The sequence below is a fragment of the Hoplias malabaricus genome, chromosome X2 (assembly GCF_029633855.1).
Source record: "Hoplias malabaricus isolate fHopMal1 chromosome X2, fHopMal1.hap1, whole genome shotgun sequence".
Taxonomy (NCBI): domain Eukaryota; kingdom Metazoa; phylum Chordata; class Actinopteri; order Characiformes; family Erythrinidae; genus Hoplias; species Hoplias malabaricus.
The window spans coordinates 24,720,358-24,736,264 of NC_089819.1; the positions used below are offsets into that span (position 1 = coordinate 24,720,358).

The window sequence follows — 15,907 nt, forward strand, 5'->3', positions numbered from 1 at the left end:
TGCAGGAACACACCCTGGAGGTGGCGCCAGTCCTTCACAGGGCAACACACACTCACACATTCCACTCACACACTCACACCTACGGACACTTTTGAGTCACCAATCCAGATGAAACGGAAATTTGAAACACATTATTCTTCCATATTGAGATGTATTTTGGAGTAAAACATGCTTTGTGCAGAGAGTGTTATGGGTGGGACATGATTATATCTCACCTCTTTTGATTGGATGGGGAAATTGGGCAATAATTGTAATAATGCAGCTTATGAATCCTGTGGGAAATATTGAGCGAACACAAATGTCATCACAGTTTTGCTTTAACTAACCAATGAGCCAAGACTTTTGGGGTGTTTCAATAACAAAAAAACACAGTGCCCAAACACACTACAAGGAGGGGAAAGCTGCAGTGGGTGGGGCTTAATAAGCAGGTCTCCAGCCAATCACGGAACCTAGTACACAACCTCTGTGTGGCCCATGAGAGATATATTTATAACATATAGGCAACCCACCAGGGTCCCGATAATAACAGGTGTACCGGCCCATCCAAAGCCCATGCCCTTCTAGAATCCTTGTGGACTCCACTAAGGTGGACTACACTTTGATTGAAGATTACGAAGATGCAGCGTGTTGTAAATGATATGGAACAATGAACTAGTGACTGTCTTGTGTCTGGTCAGTGTGTGTTGACCCAGTGATTCCAGGTGGGCACACTGTGACCTTAAACAGAATGAATGAATGAATGAATGAATGAATGAATGAATGAATCTCGACATGAACCAACAAGATAAATAACATTTGATTTCAGTTTGACTTCAAAATGGTCGTATTCTCTGGTGTAGAACGGCTGGCAGCTTTGGGTTTATCTGTTTTCGCTCTGTTTTCTTTCTTTTCCTTTTTTGATCAGTGTTATAACTTCTCTACGTTTGTTGTGTCTGCACTGGCATGAACACGGGTTCAGCGCTGTGATTGGAGAGACTCAGATGAGGAGGTGGGCATTTCTGAGTCTCCGCACTCTACGTAAAAAGCATCACAGAATCAGAACGGCTCGTTTTTATTCTATTCCTAGCAACCACAAAAACCTGACTGGGTTGGTTTTGCTTCACAGTGTGTGGGTTGGTGGGACACACATCCCAAAAATATGTCCCTTGTAAAATGTTTTGCTTCACTGTAGTCACGTGACTTACTGGTCAGGGAAAGTGCAGATAGCCAGAGTGTGTACTTTAGTCTCTTGAAGTCGGTGTAAACACACAGATGTTTTTATCCTCCTTAGATAACCTCAAGAGAAGACAGTTATGCATTTACATCAAATAGCGTTTACAAACAGTGGATAAATCCTGATTTGAACTCTTTCAAAAGTGCCTCCCCCTCTAATTCCCCACAAAAAAAGACCCCTCTGGAAAGCCATCAGCCCCCGCCCCCCGCGCCCCCGAGAAAGCCTGTACACGTCACGAGTCCGCGTGAACGCGCTTACTGGCTCCGTGCTGTGTGTGTAGAGTGTGTACAGCCTTGTGGAGTTTTCTCGCTCCGGGATGCCCTCCCGGACAGGTTAACCCGCCGGTCCTTCGCTTCCGCTGGGCTGACGTTTTTATTTTTCCCACTGACAGTTCGCCCCCACTCCCGCTCCTTCATTTCCATCTTCAAAAGGAACTATTTTTTCATCGCCTTTAAAGCACTCCGCGGATGAGGAAGAAGAGACAGACTTCTGGTGAAGTTTTGAAGCCGAGACCCAAGTAGGAAAACGACCTGAAGGAAGCCTAGATACGTCCGCAGCGGGCGATGAAAAGGGGGACGGAACTTCCTTGGCTCGGGAGCAGCTCGGATACCATCAGCCTGGCGGCGCGGTGAAGGGTGGGAAAGCGCCCCCCCCCAAAAAAACCTCGGAAACGCACTGGTTTTGTGGCGTCAACGTTTGGCTGAGGAGGAATAATCTGCTCCGAGAGGAATTCCAGCGGGATAATGCTCCGGGAACTGAGGAGAAGTCCACGACCGCGATGATTAACTCCTTCTCTCGGCGCATCCCATCTTAAATGCTCCTTATTCTCTGATTTACAAATATGATGAAATGGCAGCCCCGAAAGAAGGTAAGGCTTGAAATACGCTGCTGAGTTGTGTGCGTTTCCTCCCTAGGATTTTGCAAGGTGACCTAGATTCGGGTTCTTGTGGGAACCTCTGAGGGGAACACTGCAAACTGCAATGTCTTGGGCTGTGCTTCTCCACGTCTTCCTAAGGGTTGTGGTCCAAACGGAGTTGCTGCAATGCTTTCCAGTCCTCCTTCCGTGTGTTAAAGGGGGGATTCGCCTTGTGCATTGATCTGGATCCCATTCAAAGCCTGTGGCAGGGTTCCTGTCAAGTTTGCAGCGCTGTAGTCTGGGGGATGAAGGCATTTCTCGCCACTCTGCTCCATCTCTGGTCCACGACACGATCCAAGTGGCCAACTTTGGCGACCCTTCCTCCCTCGCTCTGTTCTGCACTGTCAGTGGGGTTACCCCATTCATACACCGGTGCCTTATAGGGGCAGTACACCCACGTCTATTATTAGACTATGATTTGTAGCTGCCCCACTTTGTAATTCGGCAGATATCCCGATGTAATAAATAAGATCACGCGCGTGCGTTTTGGGGGATGAACGCGTGAACGCGCAGTGGGAAGGGGGGAGGGCGCAGGATGTGCGCAGAGCTGGGCTGCAGGGTAGTCAGGCGTGCCGCAGGAATTAATGACACATGCACACTACAACACCGACCGTGTGTGTGTGTGTGGAGATGTGGAGTTGTTGCGTGAAGAAAGATGACACTAATAGGACCACATATAAAAAGCTGGGCTTGCATCTAACACCACATACTACACCTACTAACGCATCAGCCATAACATTAAAGCTACCTTCATTCACTATCCACTATCCATTCACTACTCTATGTCCTTCAGTGACAGTGTGGAGTTAAAAAAAAAAAAAAAAAAACTCCAGCGGCAACTGCTGTGTCTGATCTGCACTTGTACCAGCGCCTCGCATTCTAACACCACCACCACCACATCAGTGGCACTGCAGCACTGAGAGTGGCCCACCACACAAATCACAGTCTACATGCTCTGTGGTGGTACTGTGGGGGTCCTGACCTTTGAAAAATGGGGTGAAAGGGGGGGGGGGGGGTATGAAAGTATGCAGAGCAACTGATGTACCACACTCTGTAAATATACAACTGCAAAGTGCTCCTGTATGGGCAGTGGTCATCTTATGGGGTTTTAGACACACACATTGTTACTGAAGCTCAACGTGCTTGGAGGAGGACACTAAGTCTTACATTAGCTAACAGAATTGGATAGACATGTGATGATAGATGGGGGAAGAGCAAGGGTCAATGCTGTCTAGAGTTTCAGGGGAGAGGGAGGGGGCCAGTATTGGTTAGTGTCCACTGCATGGTACCTACACTACTCCACTACTCGGCTCTACTCTCTGTTTGGTCCCTGGTCCCCTTCCACTGTGTATTGGCGTGTTGTTGTTGTTGTTTGGAACTGAACACAGCTCCATCATCAGTTCAGACAGGTCAGTAGAGTTTGTTCCTTCCTTGTTGCAGCGTCCAGCTCTCGCTGGATTCTTTCATCGGCCACCGATCCAAGGAGCGTTTGAACCTCTTCAAAAGACCACGGCGTCATTTTACGAGCTGCCGTCGTGAGTCGGATAAAAACAAACGTGATCTCTGCTGCAGCTGGAGATTTTACAGATGGAGAGTTGGTGCTGGTCGTCTGCGTTGCGTGGCGTAGAGTGATGACTCTCTCTGGACGATCAGCGCTCTGCAAGGTTTTCACGCCACGGTTTAGTCCCTACTCGACTCGCTCTGAACCACGAGAGAACAGCCACTAAACAAGAACCCGCTTCCAGAACCAGGACTGGATTCATCTGGTGTTGAAGTAAGATTAATTTATAGGGGCGTGACCATGCAGTGCTGCATCATCAAACAATGCCCTCACTGATCTAAAGCAGTGTGGATAAGCTCTTTGGGATGCACTATAACCACTGACTGTCTCTGGAACCACATTCCAAAATGTGTTGATGTTGAGTCTGAATATTTCTTCAGGAGGTTGTAGAATATATTTAAGGAACACTAAGTAGTATTTTTACAATACAGTTGCAGCTTCAGAATTATTGTGATGCTCCTCTGACTTGTAACAGGGAGAGTAGAACCACTCTGGAACCAGCACTGCAGAAACTGCACTATGTAAATTATATAGAAGGGGAAACCACACCCCCTCCCTCTCCCCTCCCCCTTGATAGTGGGTTAGATACAACTCTGCACCTTCGCTTCATTCAGTACTCAGGGTTCTATAAATACACAATTAGCCCCTGCCTCTATCACCATCCACCCCTCCACTGCTCCTCTGCAGCTTGAAAAGCCCACCCTGCAAACTGATTGGTTCCTTAAGTGTGTGACATATGAAATCCTGGCTGTCTGAATCTGTGTATTGAGACCCTGCAGATTCAAAGCAGAAACGCTCAGCCATGTTTTCGATACGAGTTCTAGTGTACAAACACCACCTCGTGCACATGCTAACACGTGATTTTCACTGGTGAGTGTCTTTTAAAACACTGACTGGGCCACTTTAAACACTTGAGAGCACCGAGAGGTGCTTCCCTATGTGTTTCTCAAGCAGTGCCTGTGTTTTCACATGTCTTTTGTATACTTTGCATCGAAGGCTGTGCAGAAAACAAGAGTATTACTAACACACATTGTTGTTTCAGAACCTCTGCAGTGCCTCAGCATTTCCAGGGCTGTTGCCAGACTTGAAAGAAGTGAAAAAGAGGAGAGAGCTTACTCTTCACATCACCAATCACTGACATAAAACGTGTTCCAAAAACACAGCATCTACGAGGCTGGGACACGAAATACTGATGAGATCAGTCAGCGTAATTCACTTTATCCAGAGTGTTTTCTTATTCCGTTATTGTGATATTCGATATCTTTAAGGGGGGCCCACTTACCCCTCAGACTGACACAACAAAGAAGCTGAAAAGCTAAGACTTACTTGGCTTGTACTAAGAGGCTTCAATAGTCTATAGAGAGTAACACGATCTGTGTAAAAACTTCACATGCTAAGAAGAGCTTAATTCAGTGATAACTGTGTTTTCAAGTGCAAGTGGGGCAGTGGTTTTCTTTGAAGAGACCTCATTCCTGTGGCCTGTGTGAGAGATAAACAGACCTCAGAGGTTGAGAAATTGCTGTTGTAGTTTATGAGCTGGCAATCTGTCATTTCTAGATCATTTCTCTTGTGGTATATGAACTCGCACGGAGCAGAAATAAGATGCGAGTCAAGTGTTACGTGTACGTAGTTGGCTTTACCGATACTAAATGTTGTATTTTCACTTTTAGAGCTCACTACACTAGAAAACAAGCTGTTTACTCTACATATGGACACTTAGCTGCTAATGCTAATTTACCTGCATTGTATGCTATCACTGTATGCTATCACTTTATGCTATTTTTACAGACACATTTGCACACTTATTCTAGTTCACGTCTCATACTGTACACTTTCAAATTTAATACACACTGTATAAGCACCTAAGTCACTGTCAATCAAGACCTATATATATATATATTAGTTTACTTTGGTTTGCACTTATGGGCGGCACGGTGGCGCAGCAGGTTACTGACGCAGTCACACAGCTCCAGGGACCTGGAGGTTGTGGGTTCGATTCCCGCTCCGGTTGACTGTCTGTGAGGAGTTGGTGTGTTCTCCCTGTGTCCGCTGGTTTCCTCCCACAGTCCAAAAACACACGTTGGTAGGTGGTTTGTTGACTCGAAAGTGTCCGTAGGTGTGAGTGAATGTGTGTGTTGCCCTGTGAAGGACTGGCGCCCCCTCCAGGGTGTATTCCTGCCTTGCGCCCAATGATTCCAGGTAGGCTCTGGACCCACCCTGAACTGGATAAGGGTTACAGACAATTAATGAATGGTTTGCACTTTAATTGTGCTTCTACTATTGTGCTACCATACAGTTCACACACACACACTATGCACACACTCACTGAGAGTGTTAAATTATTGCTCTAACAGTGTTAATTTAACACTAATAGTATTGATTTAACACTAGTGAATTTCCTGTGTATATTATACTCTATGCACTGTATTTCTGCACCAGAGAAGTAGCCTAGTGGTGTTTTGTTATACCATACAGCCCTAATTTAACTGAACTGATTTTGTAAAAGCTATCAGATCCATTTCCAGTACTGGACTCCTTGCTTCTAACCTGCGGCATGAGGAAATCAGAGCTGACATCACAACTCAGAAATATCAATGTATCCGGCTTCATTGTCCGAATTTGATTGCCATTTATGTGGGGTTTCCTGGGAAAGTCCTTCTCCCAATAAAAACCAATACCACTTGAAAACAGCACTATTTCACAAGTGGTGACGAGAGAATTTACTGTGATTTACTCTTGCTCAGACACTTCTGTTTCCACGTCTTACCTTCGGAGTAACAGAAAAAATGTGCAGTTTAAGACACTCACGCAGTCACTCACACGCAGATACAGGGAGAACACACCATACTTCTCACAGACAGTGACCAAAGGAGAGAACCTGGAAATGCAGGAGCTGTGTAGCAGCGCCACCACCTGCTGCAGCACCATGCATAATATACAAATGTAGATACAAATGTATCCAATATTATCAAATAATATTTAAAATACAAGAGAAATAATGCAAGAAACTACACTATGAACTTTGCAATCAAAGAAGTAAGTAAATGCCCGATAGCAGGTGGCCATAATGTTTTGGCTCGTCTGGTTCCAGTTTGCACAGTGAGTGGACGTATGTGTGCAGAGAAGCGATGAGGAACGGAAGTCACGTCAAATGAAAATTCGCATAAAGTCTCAGGTGCATCCATTAAATGCCTGCGTAACTCATATCTTCGATAGCCGCAGTAGTAGCGCGGTCATTTCCGTGATGTTAAAGATTTACACCATTAACCCTGAGAGAGGTCAACACGCTGAGCACGAGCAGAGTCCAGGTGCTGCCGGCATGTCTCAGTAATGTCTCAGTAACGTTATCTCTTTAAGCGCTTCCATGCATCCTCGTTTATCTCCGTCCACAAAGACCGCTTCTCCTCCTGTGGGTCAGCGCCAGGTTTATGGTAAACGGCTTAAGTGGAAATTGAACGTTCCTGTTTCAGCTTCTTTTTTTTTTTAGTTCCCTCACTCCCTGCTTTTGTTGTCCTGCCAGATGTTGGAGTAAATGTCTCCCTCTTGACTCCGGCAGATGTTAGGAAGCTGCAGACGGAGGCCGGCTGGTTTTTCAAAACTCGGCTTTGTCTTATCGAGGCCCAGGATTTATGTCCTGAAGCTCGACCTTGTCCGGAAATCTTGACCTCAGAACGGAGTCGTAGACCAGCGCACGCTTTCATTCATTTGGCCATTTATTTATGAGCCAGTCATGGAAGAGATGTGCTATCAATCCAGGAGAGAGGGCTCTTCTCCCATAAAGACCGTGAGAGACTGGGGAAGGGCTGGAAGAGGGAGGGGGAAGGCATTAAGGGAATATAGTAATGACATGCAGAATTATTCTTCCTGTCTTTTCTGAAGCTGCAAGTTGGAGAAGTCCGAGCCCTGAGGGGTAAAATTCTTGAATCTGTTGGAATTATGATACTTTATGGGTCTAATATTCTTCATGTCTGACACAGAAAGTCATTATTTTACAGCACAGTGTCGTGTGATGAAATGTATGATTTTCTGAGTTTTAATCAAGTCGAGATTTTAAATCCAGTAGATGGGACATAAGTCAGATTAATGATGCACCGATACCAATTATTCCCTACTGATACCGATACTGATTCATTCATTCATTCATTCATTCATTATCTGTAACCCTTATCCAGTTCAGGGTCACGGTGGGTCCTGAGCCTACCTGGAATCATTGGGCGCAAGACGGGAACACACCCTGGAGGGGGCGCCAGTCCTTCACAGGGCAACACACACACACTCAGGAAACCCACACAGACACAGGGAGAACACACCACACTCCTCACAGACAGTCACCCGGAGGAAACCCACACAGACACAGGGAGAACAAACCACACTCCTCACAGACAGTCACCCGGAGTAAACCCACGCAGACACAGGGAGAACACACCACACTCCTCACAGACAGTCACCCGCAGTGGTTTTCTGAGAACGGTTGAATGTAGATGTCTGAGAATCTATATATAGGTAGTTGGATTCATTCTGAAATGTCTGAGTCTGTGTTGTGGACTGTGTGATAAGAATATGTGTCAGTATCAACTAAATTGAAATAGACACAATGCCCATCAGTAACTGCTTCGTTGTGTCTGCGCTGTCTGTAGCCGATACAATACTTTGTGTAAGTGCCAGTATCGGCGTCGATATCAGTATCGGTGCAAAACAAAGTTAAATTCATTATGTCATTTGGAAGAAGGAGACACACAAAGCTGAGGTTGTAACCAGATATTAGTTTATGGCAAAGCAATCCCCTATGACCATAGCAACCACCTAGCAACATTTTAACAACCTCATGAAATACCACCTCACCTCAGCAGCCACTCACAACAGCCATTGGAACCACCTGGACCTTCCTAACAACCACCTGAAATACCATATAAACATGGCAACCAATATAGCAACAACCTGATACATTTCACCAGCTTCCTTATATAAAATAACATTCAACTAGGACAACTTAGCAACAACCTGACATAGCATAGCAGCCTGGATCTCATTAGCAACCATCTGAGGTACTTTAGCACTGCCATAGCACCCACCTAGAAAAGCCTAGCACCATGGCACTCACGTAGAAACCACCTTAGGACCCAAATCCTTGAATTTTTTACAGCACCTCTAGTAACTCCTTGGGATGCCATAGCAACCACATAACAACATCCTAGCAACCATAACAGTCATGAAACTACCTGATATACCATAGCAACAATCTTAGAACAACATGGAACTTTATAGTAACCAGCTGCGTTGGGACAACAACTGCTGTATTATTCACCCGGAACACATTAGCACCCACCATGAAACATCTTAATAATGGCTTAGCCTCTGCAAAAAAGCAACTGCCAGGGACACCACAGCAACCATCTGAAAACTTACCAAACACCCTAGCAACCACCTGAGACACATTAGTAACTACATGAAATACCCTAGCAACAGCCTGGAACATCTTAGGAACCACTGCAGTATTATCCTTCTGTAACACATTAGCATCCACCGTGAAACGTCTTAACAACTGCTTAGCAACCATCAAAGCATCAACCTGAGACACCTTAATAAACCTCTGAAAAACCTTATCAACCACCTTGGCAGCACCTGCCAAGTATCTGTACATGTGCATAGCCAATCAAATGGCTGCTGACAGAAAGGTAAATTGTATGCATGTCCACTAGGTATGGGTGGAATCCACATTTTTCATACCGCCTTAAAATATTATCATGGTTTACAGTATTACCATGCGGTGCAATAAAGTTAAGTGAGATAAAATTCTACATTCTAAGATTCTGCACTAAATAGAAGCACAGCTGGTCAGCTACCGGACACTTGACCACCACAGCAGATGGATTTCCAATTAACTGAGGCACAAATCACACATATTTAAAAATAAAGCCTCATAGCTACACTGTAAAAAATTGCTATAATTTTACAGCGAGTCTGCTACAGTATTTTACTGTAAATTATTGTATTATTCAATTACAGTAATATGCTGTAAATTTGAAATACAGTAGTGTTCCTGTAAAAATACGGTAAATGGCTGTGAACTCTGCTGCCAGTATTTTACTGTAAATCACAGTTTTTACAGTAAATTATTGTATTATTCAATTACAGTAATATGCTGTAAATTTGAAATACAGTAGTGTTCCTGTGAAAATACGGCAAATGGCTGGGAACTCTGCTGCCAGTGTTTTACTGTAAAATATACAATATATTTTTTACAGTGTATGAGCACAAAAAATTAGAGTGAAGGGTCTTATGAGTATTTTGTCTGTTTTCATCTTCATTCCTCTCTCTTTTAACCCAAACTCAGCGCTAAACTCACCACTGCGGTGGACTACTGGGCTTGTGTTTTTCTCCACCCGTTTTCAGACTGTGACATCACCAGCCCCCTCCCTGTAGCTCTCTTGTGCACAGAAATGTACTTTATGGCCTTGTACTTAAAGACACAAAACAAATTTGACACACCCCACACACGCGCCATAAATACCATGCCCATTTTGAATACCACGGTATATGGTATTACTGTTATACCGCCCAACCCTAGTGTCCACTCTCAAATCAGCAGCAGATGCTCCAGGAAGGTCTACGTTAAGCACCGGAGACGTGCAGAGGACTGTAGGTGCAGTGTAGGTTATTAATGGGAGCAGAGAACAGGAGAGTTATGGTTGGTATATCTGCTGTTGGTATTTATGACCCAGGAGAGAGAGAAACACAGGGTGGACCCCCAGCCTTCCTCAGGGGCTTTGCTCTCTCTCTCTCTCTCTCTCTCTCTCTCTCTCTCTCTCTCTCAATGCTGGAAATTTATGTCCTTGTCTTTCTCTCCCTGCTTCTCATCCCATCCCCCCTCTCCTGAGCCCACTAGGACATAGCAGGAGTCATGTGTGGGTCTATAATAGTGTGGAGAGATGGTTCAGTGTGTGTGTGTGTGTGTGTTGCAAATTATGTGCTGATTCATACTCGTTTAGGCATAAAGAGGTCAGCGTTTGACCTGTGTGGGAATGTGGTGGTCTGTGGAGGTGTGTGATCTTTTGTCAGCATTGATTTTGTGTGTGTGTGTGCGTGTGTGTGTGTGTATGTGTGCCCTATACACCTGCTTCTCCAGTGTTTTTTTCTGAAATGAATGGTACTAATTGGGAGTGTTCCTCTTTACCACAGTGACAGCTTCTGTTCAACTGGGAAAGCTTTTCTGTAGATATTTAAAACATTGCTGTGAGGATTTGATGGCATTAGTGAGGTCAGGTTCATCACTCTAGAGAACACAGTTCCATTTTTCCACAGCCCAGTCCTGTGGGGGCTGTATAGGGCGTCATAATGAGCTCGTATATTGCCGCTGCAGTTGTATTGGCCAATGAGTTTCTATGGTGATTATAAACTGTGTGTCCACAATATGAACATCGTTAAGAAACACTCATTTTAAGTGTTCATAAGCCTTTGGTTATAGAGTGTATTTAGACACACAATGGCAGAGATATTTTAGATGAGAACTCATATTTTCAAGCATTGTAAACAGGCATATACCCCCCTGTGCTATAAGTGTGTTTTTGCACTGTGTTGAAATGTTAGAAGTGTGCAGACCTGCTCAAGCTGCTCCTGTGAGAGAACAGTTCTCTCCAGAACAGAGGTAAACTGAGGGAAAAATGGGGACAGTGGTTCACTTCATAAATCCTCCACACACACACACACACCTGGAGGATCAGTTTGTCTCTGTTCAGTACCTGCTCACTAGAATTTGTTCTCCATAATAAGGGCAGCTAAGAAAGCCTACACTGATGGACCAAGATATTAAGACCACCTGCCGGTGTTACATGTCAAACTGAAGACCACATGGGATATAGTGTAAAGTGTGTATAGGTGGTATATATATTATAACGAGTCTGTAATATATAGTGTATTACATGCTTATATATGATATACAGTGTAAATTGTTTGTCATATATTGTCCTGTGTGTAGTTGATATAGTTTATTGCATATGTATTACATAATGTATAGATTATATGTGGTGTGTCTGTGACAGTGTATAGTGTGTGTGTTTGTGTGTGTGTGTGTGTGTGTGTGTCTGTGACAGTGCATAGTGTGTGTGTGTGTATGTGTGACATAGTGTATAGTGTGTGTGTGACATAGTGTATAGAGTTTGACTGTGACAGTGTATAGTGTGTGTGTGTGACATAGTGTATAGTGTGTGTCTGTGACAGTGTATAGTGTGTGTGTGACATAGTGTATAGTGTGTGTGTGACAGTGTATAGTGTGTGTGTGTGACATAGTATATAGTGTGTGTGTGTGTGACATAGTGTATAGAGTGTGACTGTGACAGTGTATAGTGTGTGTGTGACATAGTGTATAGTGTGTGTCTGTGACAGTGTATAGTGTGTGTGACAGAGTGTATAGTGTGTGTGTGTGTGACAGAGTGTATAGTGTGTCTGTGACAGTGTATATTGTGTGTGTGACATAGTGTATAGTGTGTGTGTGACATAGTGTATAGTGTGTGTCTGTGACATAGTGTATAGTGTGTGTCTGTGACATAGTGTATAGTGTGTGTGTGTGACAGTGTATAGTGTGTGTCTGTGACATAGTGTATAGTGTGTGTCTGTGACATAGTGTATAGTGTGTGTCTGTGACATAATGTATAGTGTGTGTGTGTGACACAGTGTATAGTGTGTGTGTGTGACAGTGTATAGTGTGTGTCTGTGACATAGTGTATAGTGTGTGTCTGTGACATAGTGTATAGTGTGTGTCTGTGACATAGTGTATAGTGTGTGTCTGTGACATAGTGTATAGTGTGTGTCTGTGACATAGTGTATAGTGTGTGTGTGTGACAGTGTATAGTGTGTGTCTGTGACATAGTGTATAGTGTGTGTCTGTGACATAGTGTATAGTGTGTGTCTGTGACATAGTGTATAGTGTGTGTCTGTGACATAGTGTATAGTGTGTGTCTGTGACATAGTGTATAGTGTGTGTGTGTGACAGTGTATAGTGTGTGTCTGTGACATAGTGTATAGTGTGTGTCTGTGACATAGTGTATAGTGTGTGTCTGTGACATAGTGTATAGTGTGTGTGTGTGACACAGTGTATAGAATGTGTCTGTGACAGTGTATAGAGTGTTATATAATGCACAGAGGGGTGTCTATGGGATATTTAATGTATAGCATGTCTATGCATGATATAAAGAGTATAGCGTATAATGTGTGTCCATATGATATGGTGTGTATGTGTAGAACACTGCAGGTTACACCTCATTCTGAGTCACTGCAGCTTTGATGTGTGTGCAGCTGTGTGTGTGTGTGTTACAGTGTGTGAGTTGATTGAGGATGTTAGGGCTCTCCGGTTGTGAACCGTGGAACAATGGTGTTTCTCAGCCCGAACCTCAAGGGAATTTAGTGAAAAGAGATCGATGCTCTGACACAAACAGGGCTCTGCTCTCTGCTCAATGACCTGGAAAAGAGTGGAAAAGGCCAGAGAAAACTGGAAAAGACTAGTAAAGACTGGAAAAGACTAGGAAAGCCTGGAAAAGGCTGGAACAAAAGCTAGGAAAATTCTGGAAAATGTGGGAAAAGCCACATTTTTTAAAAAATGGCAGATACAGGGAGAACACACCACACTCCTCACAGACAGTCACTCGGAGGAAACCCACGCAGACACAGAGAGAACACACCACACTTCTCACAGACAGTCACCTGGAGGAAACCCATGCAATCACAGGGAGAACACACCACACTCCTCACAGACAGACACCCGGAGGAAACCCACACAATCACAGGGAGAACACACCACACTCCTCACAGACAGTCACCTGGAGGAAACCCACGCAGACACAGAGAGAACACACCACACTCCTCACAGACAGTCACCCAGAGGAAACCCACACAGACACAGGGAGAACACACCACACTCCACACAGACAGTCACCCGGAGGAAACCCACGCAGACACAGACAGTCACCCGGAGGAAACCCATGCAGACACAAGGAGAAAACACTAAAATAACCTTCATAAAATTAAATAAACTACATTTATTGGAATCCAGTATAAAGAGTCAATAAAGTGCACGTTGCAAGACACAGCATGAGGCACTGACTGTTTTTCAGGATCATCACAGATTTGAATTGAATTTTGGGGTTTAGTTGCGGGAGGTGGGGGGCAATGGACCGTCGTGTTCTACCCCTACAAATGCCTCCTATGCCTTTGGGTATATAATGTACACTTAGTGCATTGTGGGTAAGATTCCTTTGGAGAAAACTATGAAATAAATGTAGCGGCGCTGGCGTACTGGCTCCGATAGTTAAGACACTAAATGAATTGTCCATCTTCATAATCCAAGATCTCATTAAACCCAGGGAACAATTTTACATCTCTGTTTGACTCTAATGCAGTTGTACTGCTCTGACAGGTAGAAGGTGGAGAATGACCACCCCCCCCCCCCCTCTCTCTCTCTCATACACACATGCCAGCAAATCCCTCTAATTCGATCAGCTCTTTTGTCACAGATGGGATCAGTTTGCCAACAGAAAGCTCAGTTTAACAGAAGTGTGTATTTGGGGGCTGTACTCGGCAGAGTGTAGGATTTTAGTGAGTGTGTGTGTGTGTGTGTTTGATTCATCCATTAAAACTAGTGTCAGAGTCACACAGCTCCAGGGACCTGTGTCTGCGTGGGTTTCCTCCAGGTGACTGTTTGTGAGGAGTGTGGTGTGTTCTCCCTGTGTCCGTGTGGGTTTCCTCCGGGTGACTGTCTGTGAGGAGTGTGGTGTGTTCTCCCTGTGTCCGTGTGGGTTTCCTCCGGGTGACTGTCTGTGAGGAGTGTGGTGTGTTCTCCCTGTGTCCGTGTGGGTTTCCTCCGGGTGACTGTCTGTGAGGAGTGTGGTGTGTTCTCTCTGTGTCTGCGTGGGTTTCCTCCGGGTGACTGTCTGTGAGGAGTGTGGTGTGTTCTCCCTGTGTCTGCGTGGGTTTCCTCCTGGTGCTCCGGTTTCCTCCCACAGTCCAAAAACACACGTTGGTAGGTGGATTGGCGACTCAAAAGTGTCCGTAGGTGTGAGTGTGTGAGTGAATGTGTGTGTGTGTCTGTGTTGCCCTGTGAAGGACTGGTGCCCCCTACTGGGTGTATTCCTTCCTTGCGCCCAATGATTCCAGGTAGGCTCTGGACCCACCGCGAACCTGAATTGGATAAGCGCTTACAGATAATGAATGAATGAATAAATGAATGAATGTACTTAAAAGTTGCATTCTCCCCCTTTTCTACAAGGGAACACAGTTCTGCATCTTAATGAAATGTCTGTGCCCTGCTTTGGTCAAAATATCACAGGGATCCAACACCACAGCAGTGTTTTCCCCCTGTGTAAACAGCCCTGTTCAGAACGCCTGCTTTCAGCGCCTGTTCTTTTAAATGATAAAGAGCCACTCTTGTTGTAGTAGCAGATGTATTGCTTTGAGGGACAGTTAAGGTTATGGCTCTAAAATGCAGATGGACGTCAATAAATTTGGCATAGCAATAAATTGCTTTTGTCAGAGCGATGCATCTCTGTCTGTGTTATTGATGAAGATGGATTTGGGGGATGGTCCACAGAGGCCTTGTTATGGCAATGTGTTTCAGGATCCTCCATCACTACAGAGAACAGAGATCTGCTGAGGCTCATGTGCAGCTGCTCTTGCCGTGTTCACACACTCACCCTGTCACTCACACACCCACACCTGTGGACAGTTTCACACACTCACACCTGTGGACATTTTCACACACTCACCCAGTCACACACACTCACACACACACACTCACCCAGTCACTCACACACACACACACACACACACACACACACGTGTGGACAGTTTTACACAGCTAGGAGAACGGTGACCCGAGAAAGGGATCAAACCAAGGGCCTGAGACCCTGGACCTGTGTGGCTTCTTCTGCAGCCCTACTGTGGCACACAGTTCTCAGAACAGTCTGTGACTATATTCAGAGAAAAGAGAGAGCACTCAAATTCACACCTGGATTTCCACAGCAGTCTGGGAAGCTGTTGCAGCAGCAAAGGGGCACAAGTTTCCAGTTAACACCTTCATCTCTGAAGAAATCCCAGATGAACAAGGGTCCATAAATCTTTGGACATTTCTATCAGTGTATGTCTCTACAGACCACCTGAGCATTTTATAACCTGGCTATAAAAGGCAGCTGGGTGGAATAAAAACATATTTCTCCTCCTTTAACCAAGA

The 15,907-nt window shown here is 44.9% G+C and overlaps 1 protein-coding gene across 1 annotated transcript in view; it reads left to right on the forward strand.

Annotated features, from left to right (window-relative positions):
- The first annotated feature begins 1,957 nt into the window (after positions 1-1,957).
- The window catches only part of LOC136676502 (tetratricopeptide repeat protein 28-like), a 181,932-nt gene continuing 167,982 nt past the window's right edge, over positions 1,958-15,907 (forward strand). Inside the window, 1 exon segment of the mRNA XM_066653581.1 lies at positions 1,958-2,081. Coding sequence (XP_066509678.1) covers positions 2,055-2,081 — 27 coding nt within the window. The 5' untranslated portion in view covers positions 1,958-2,054.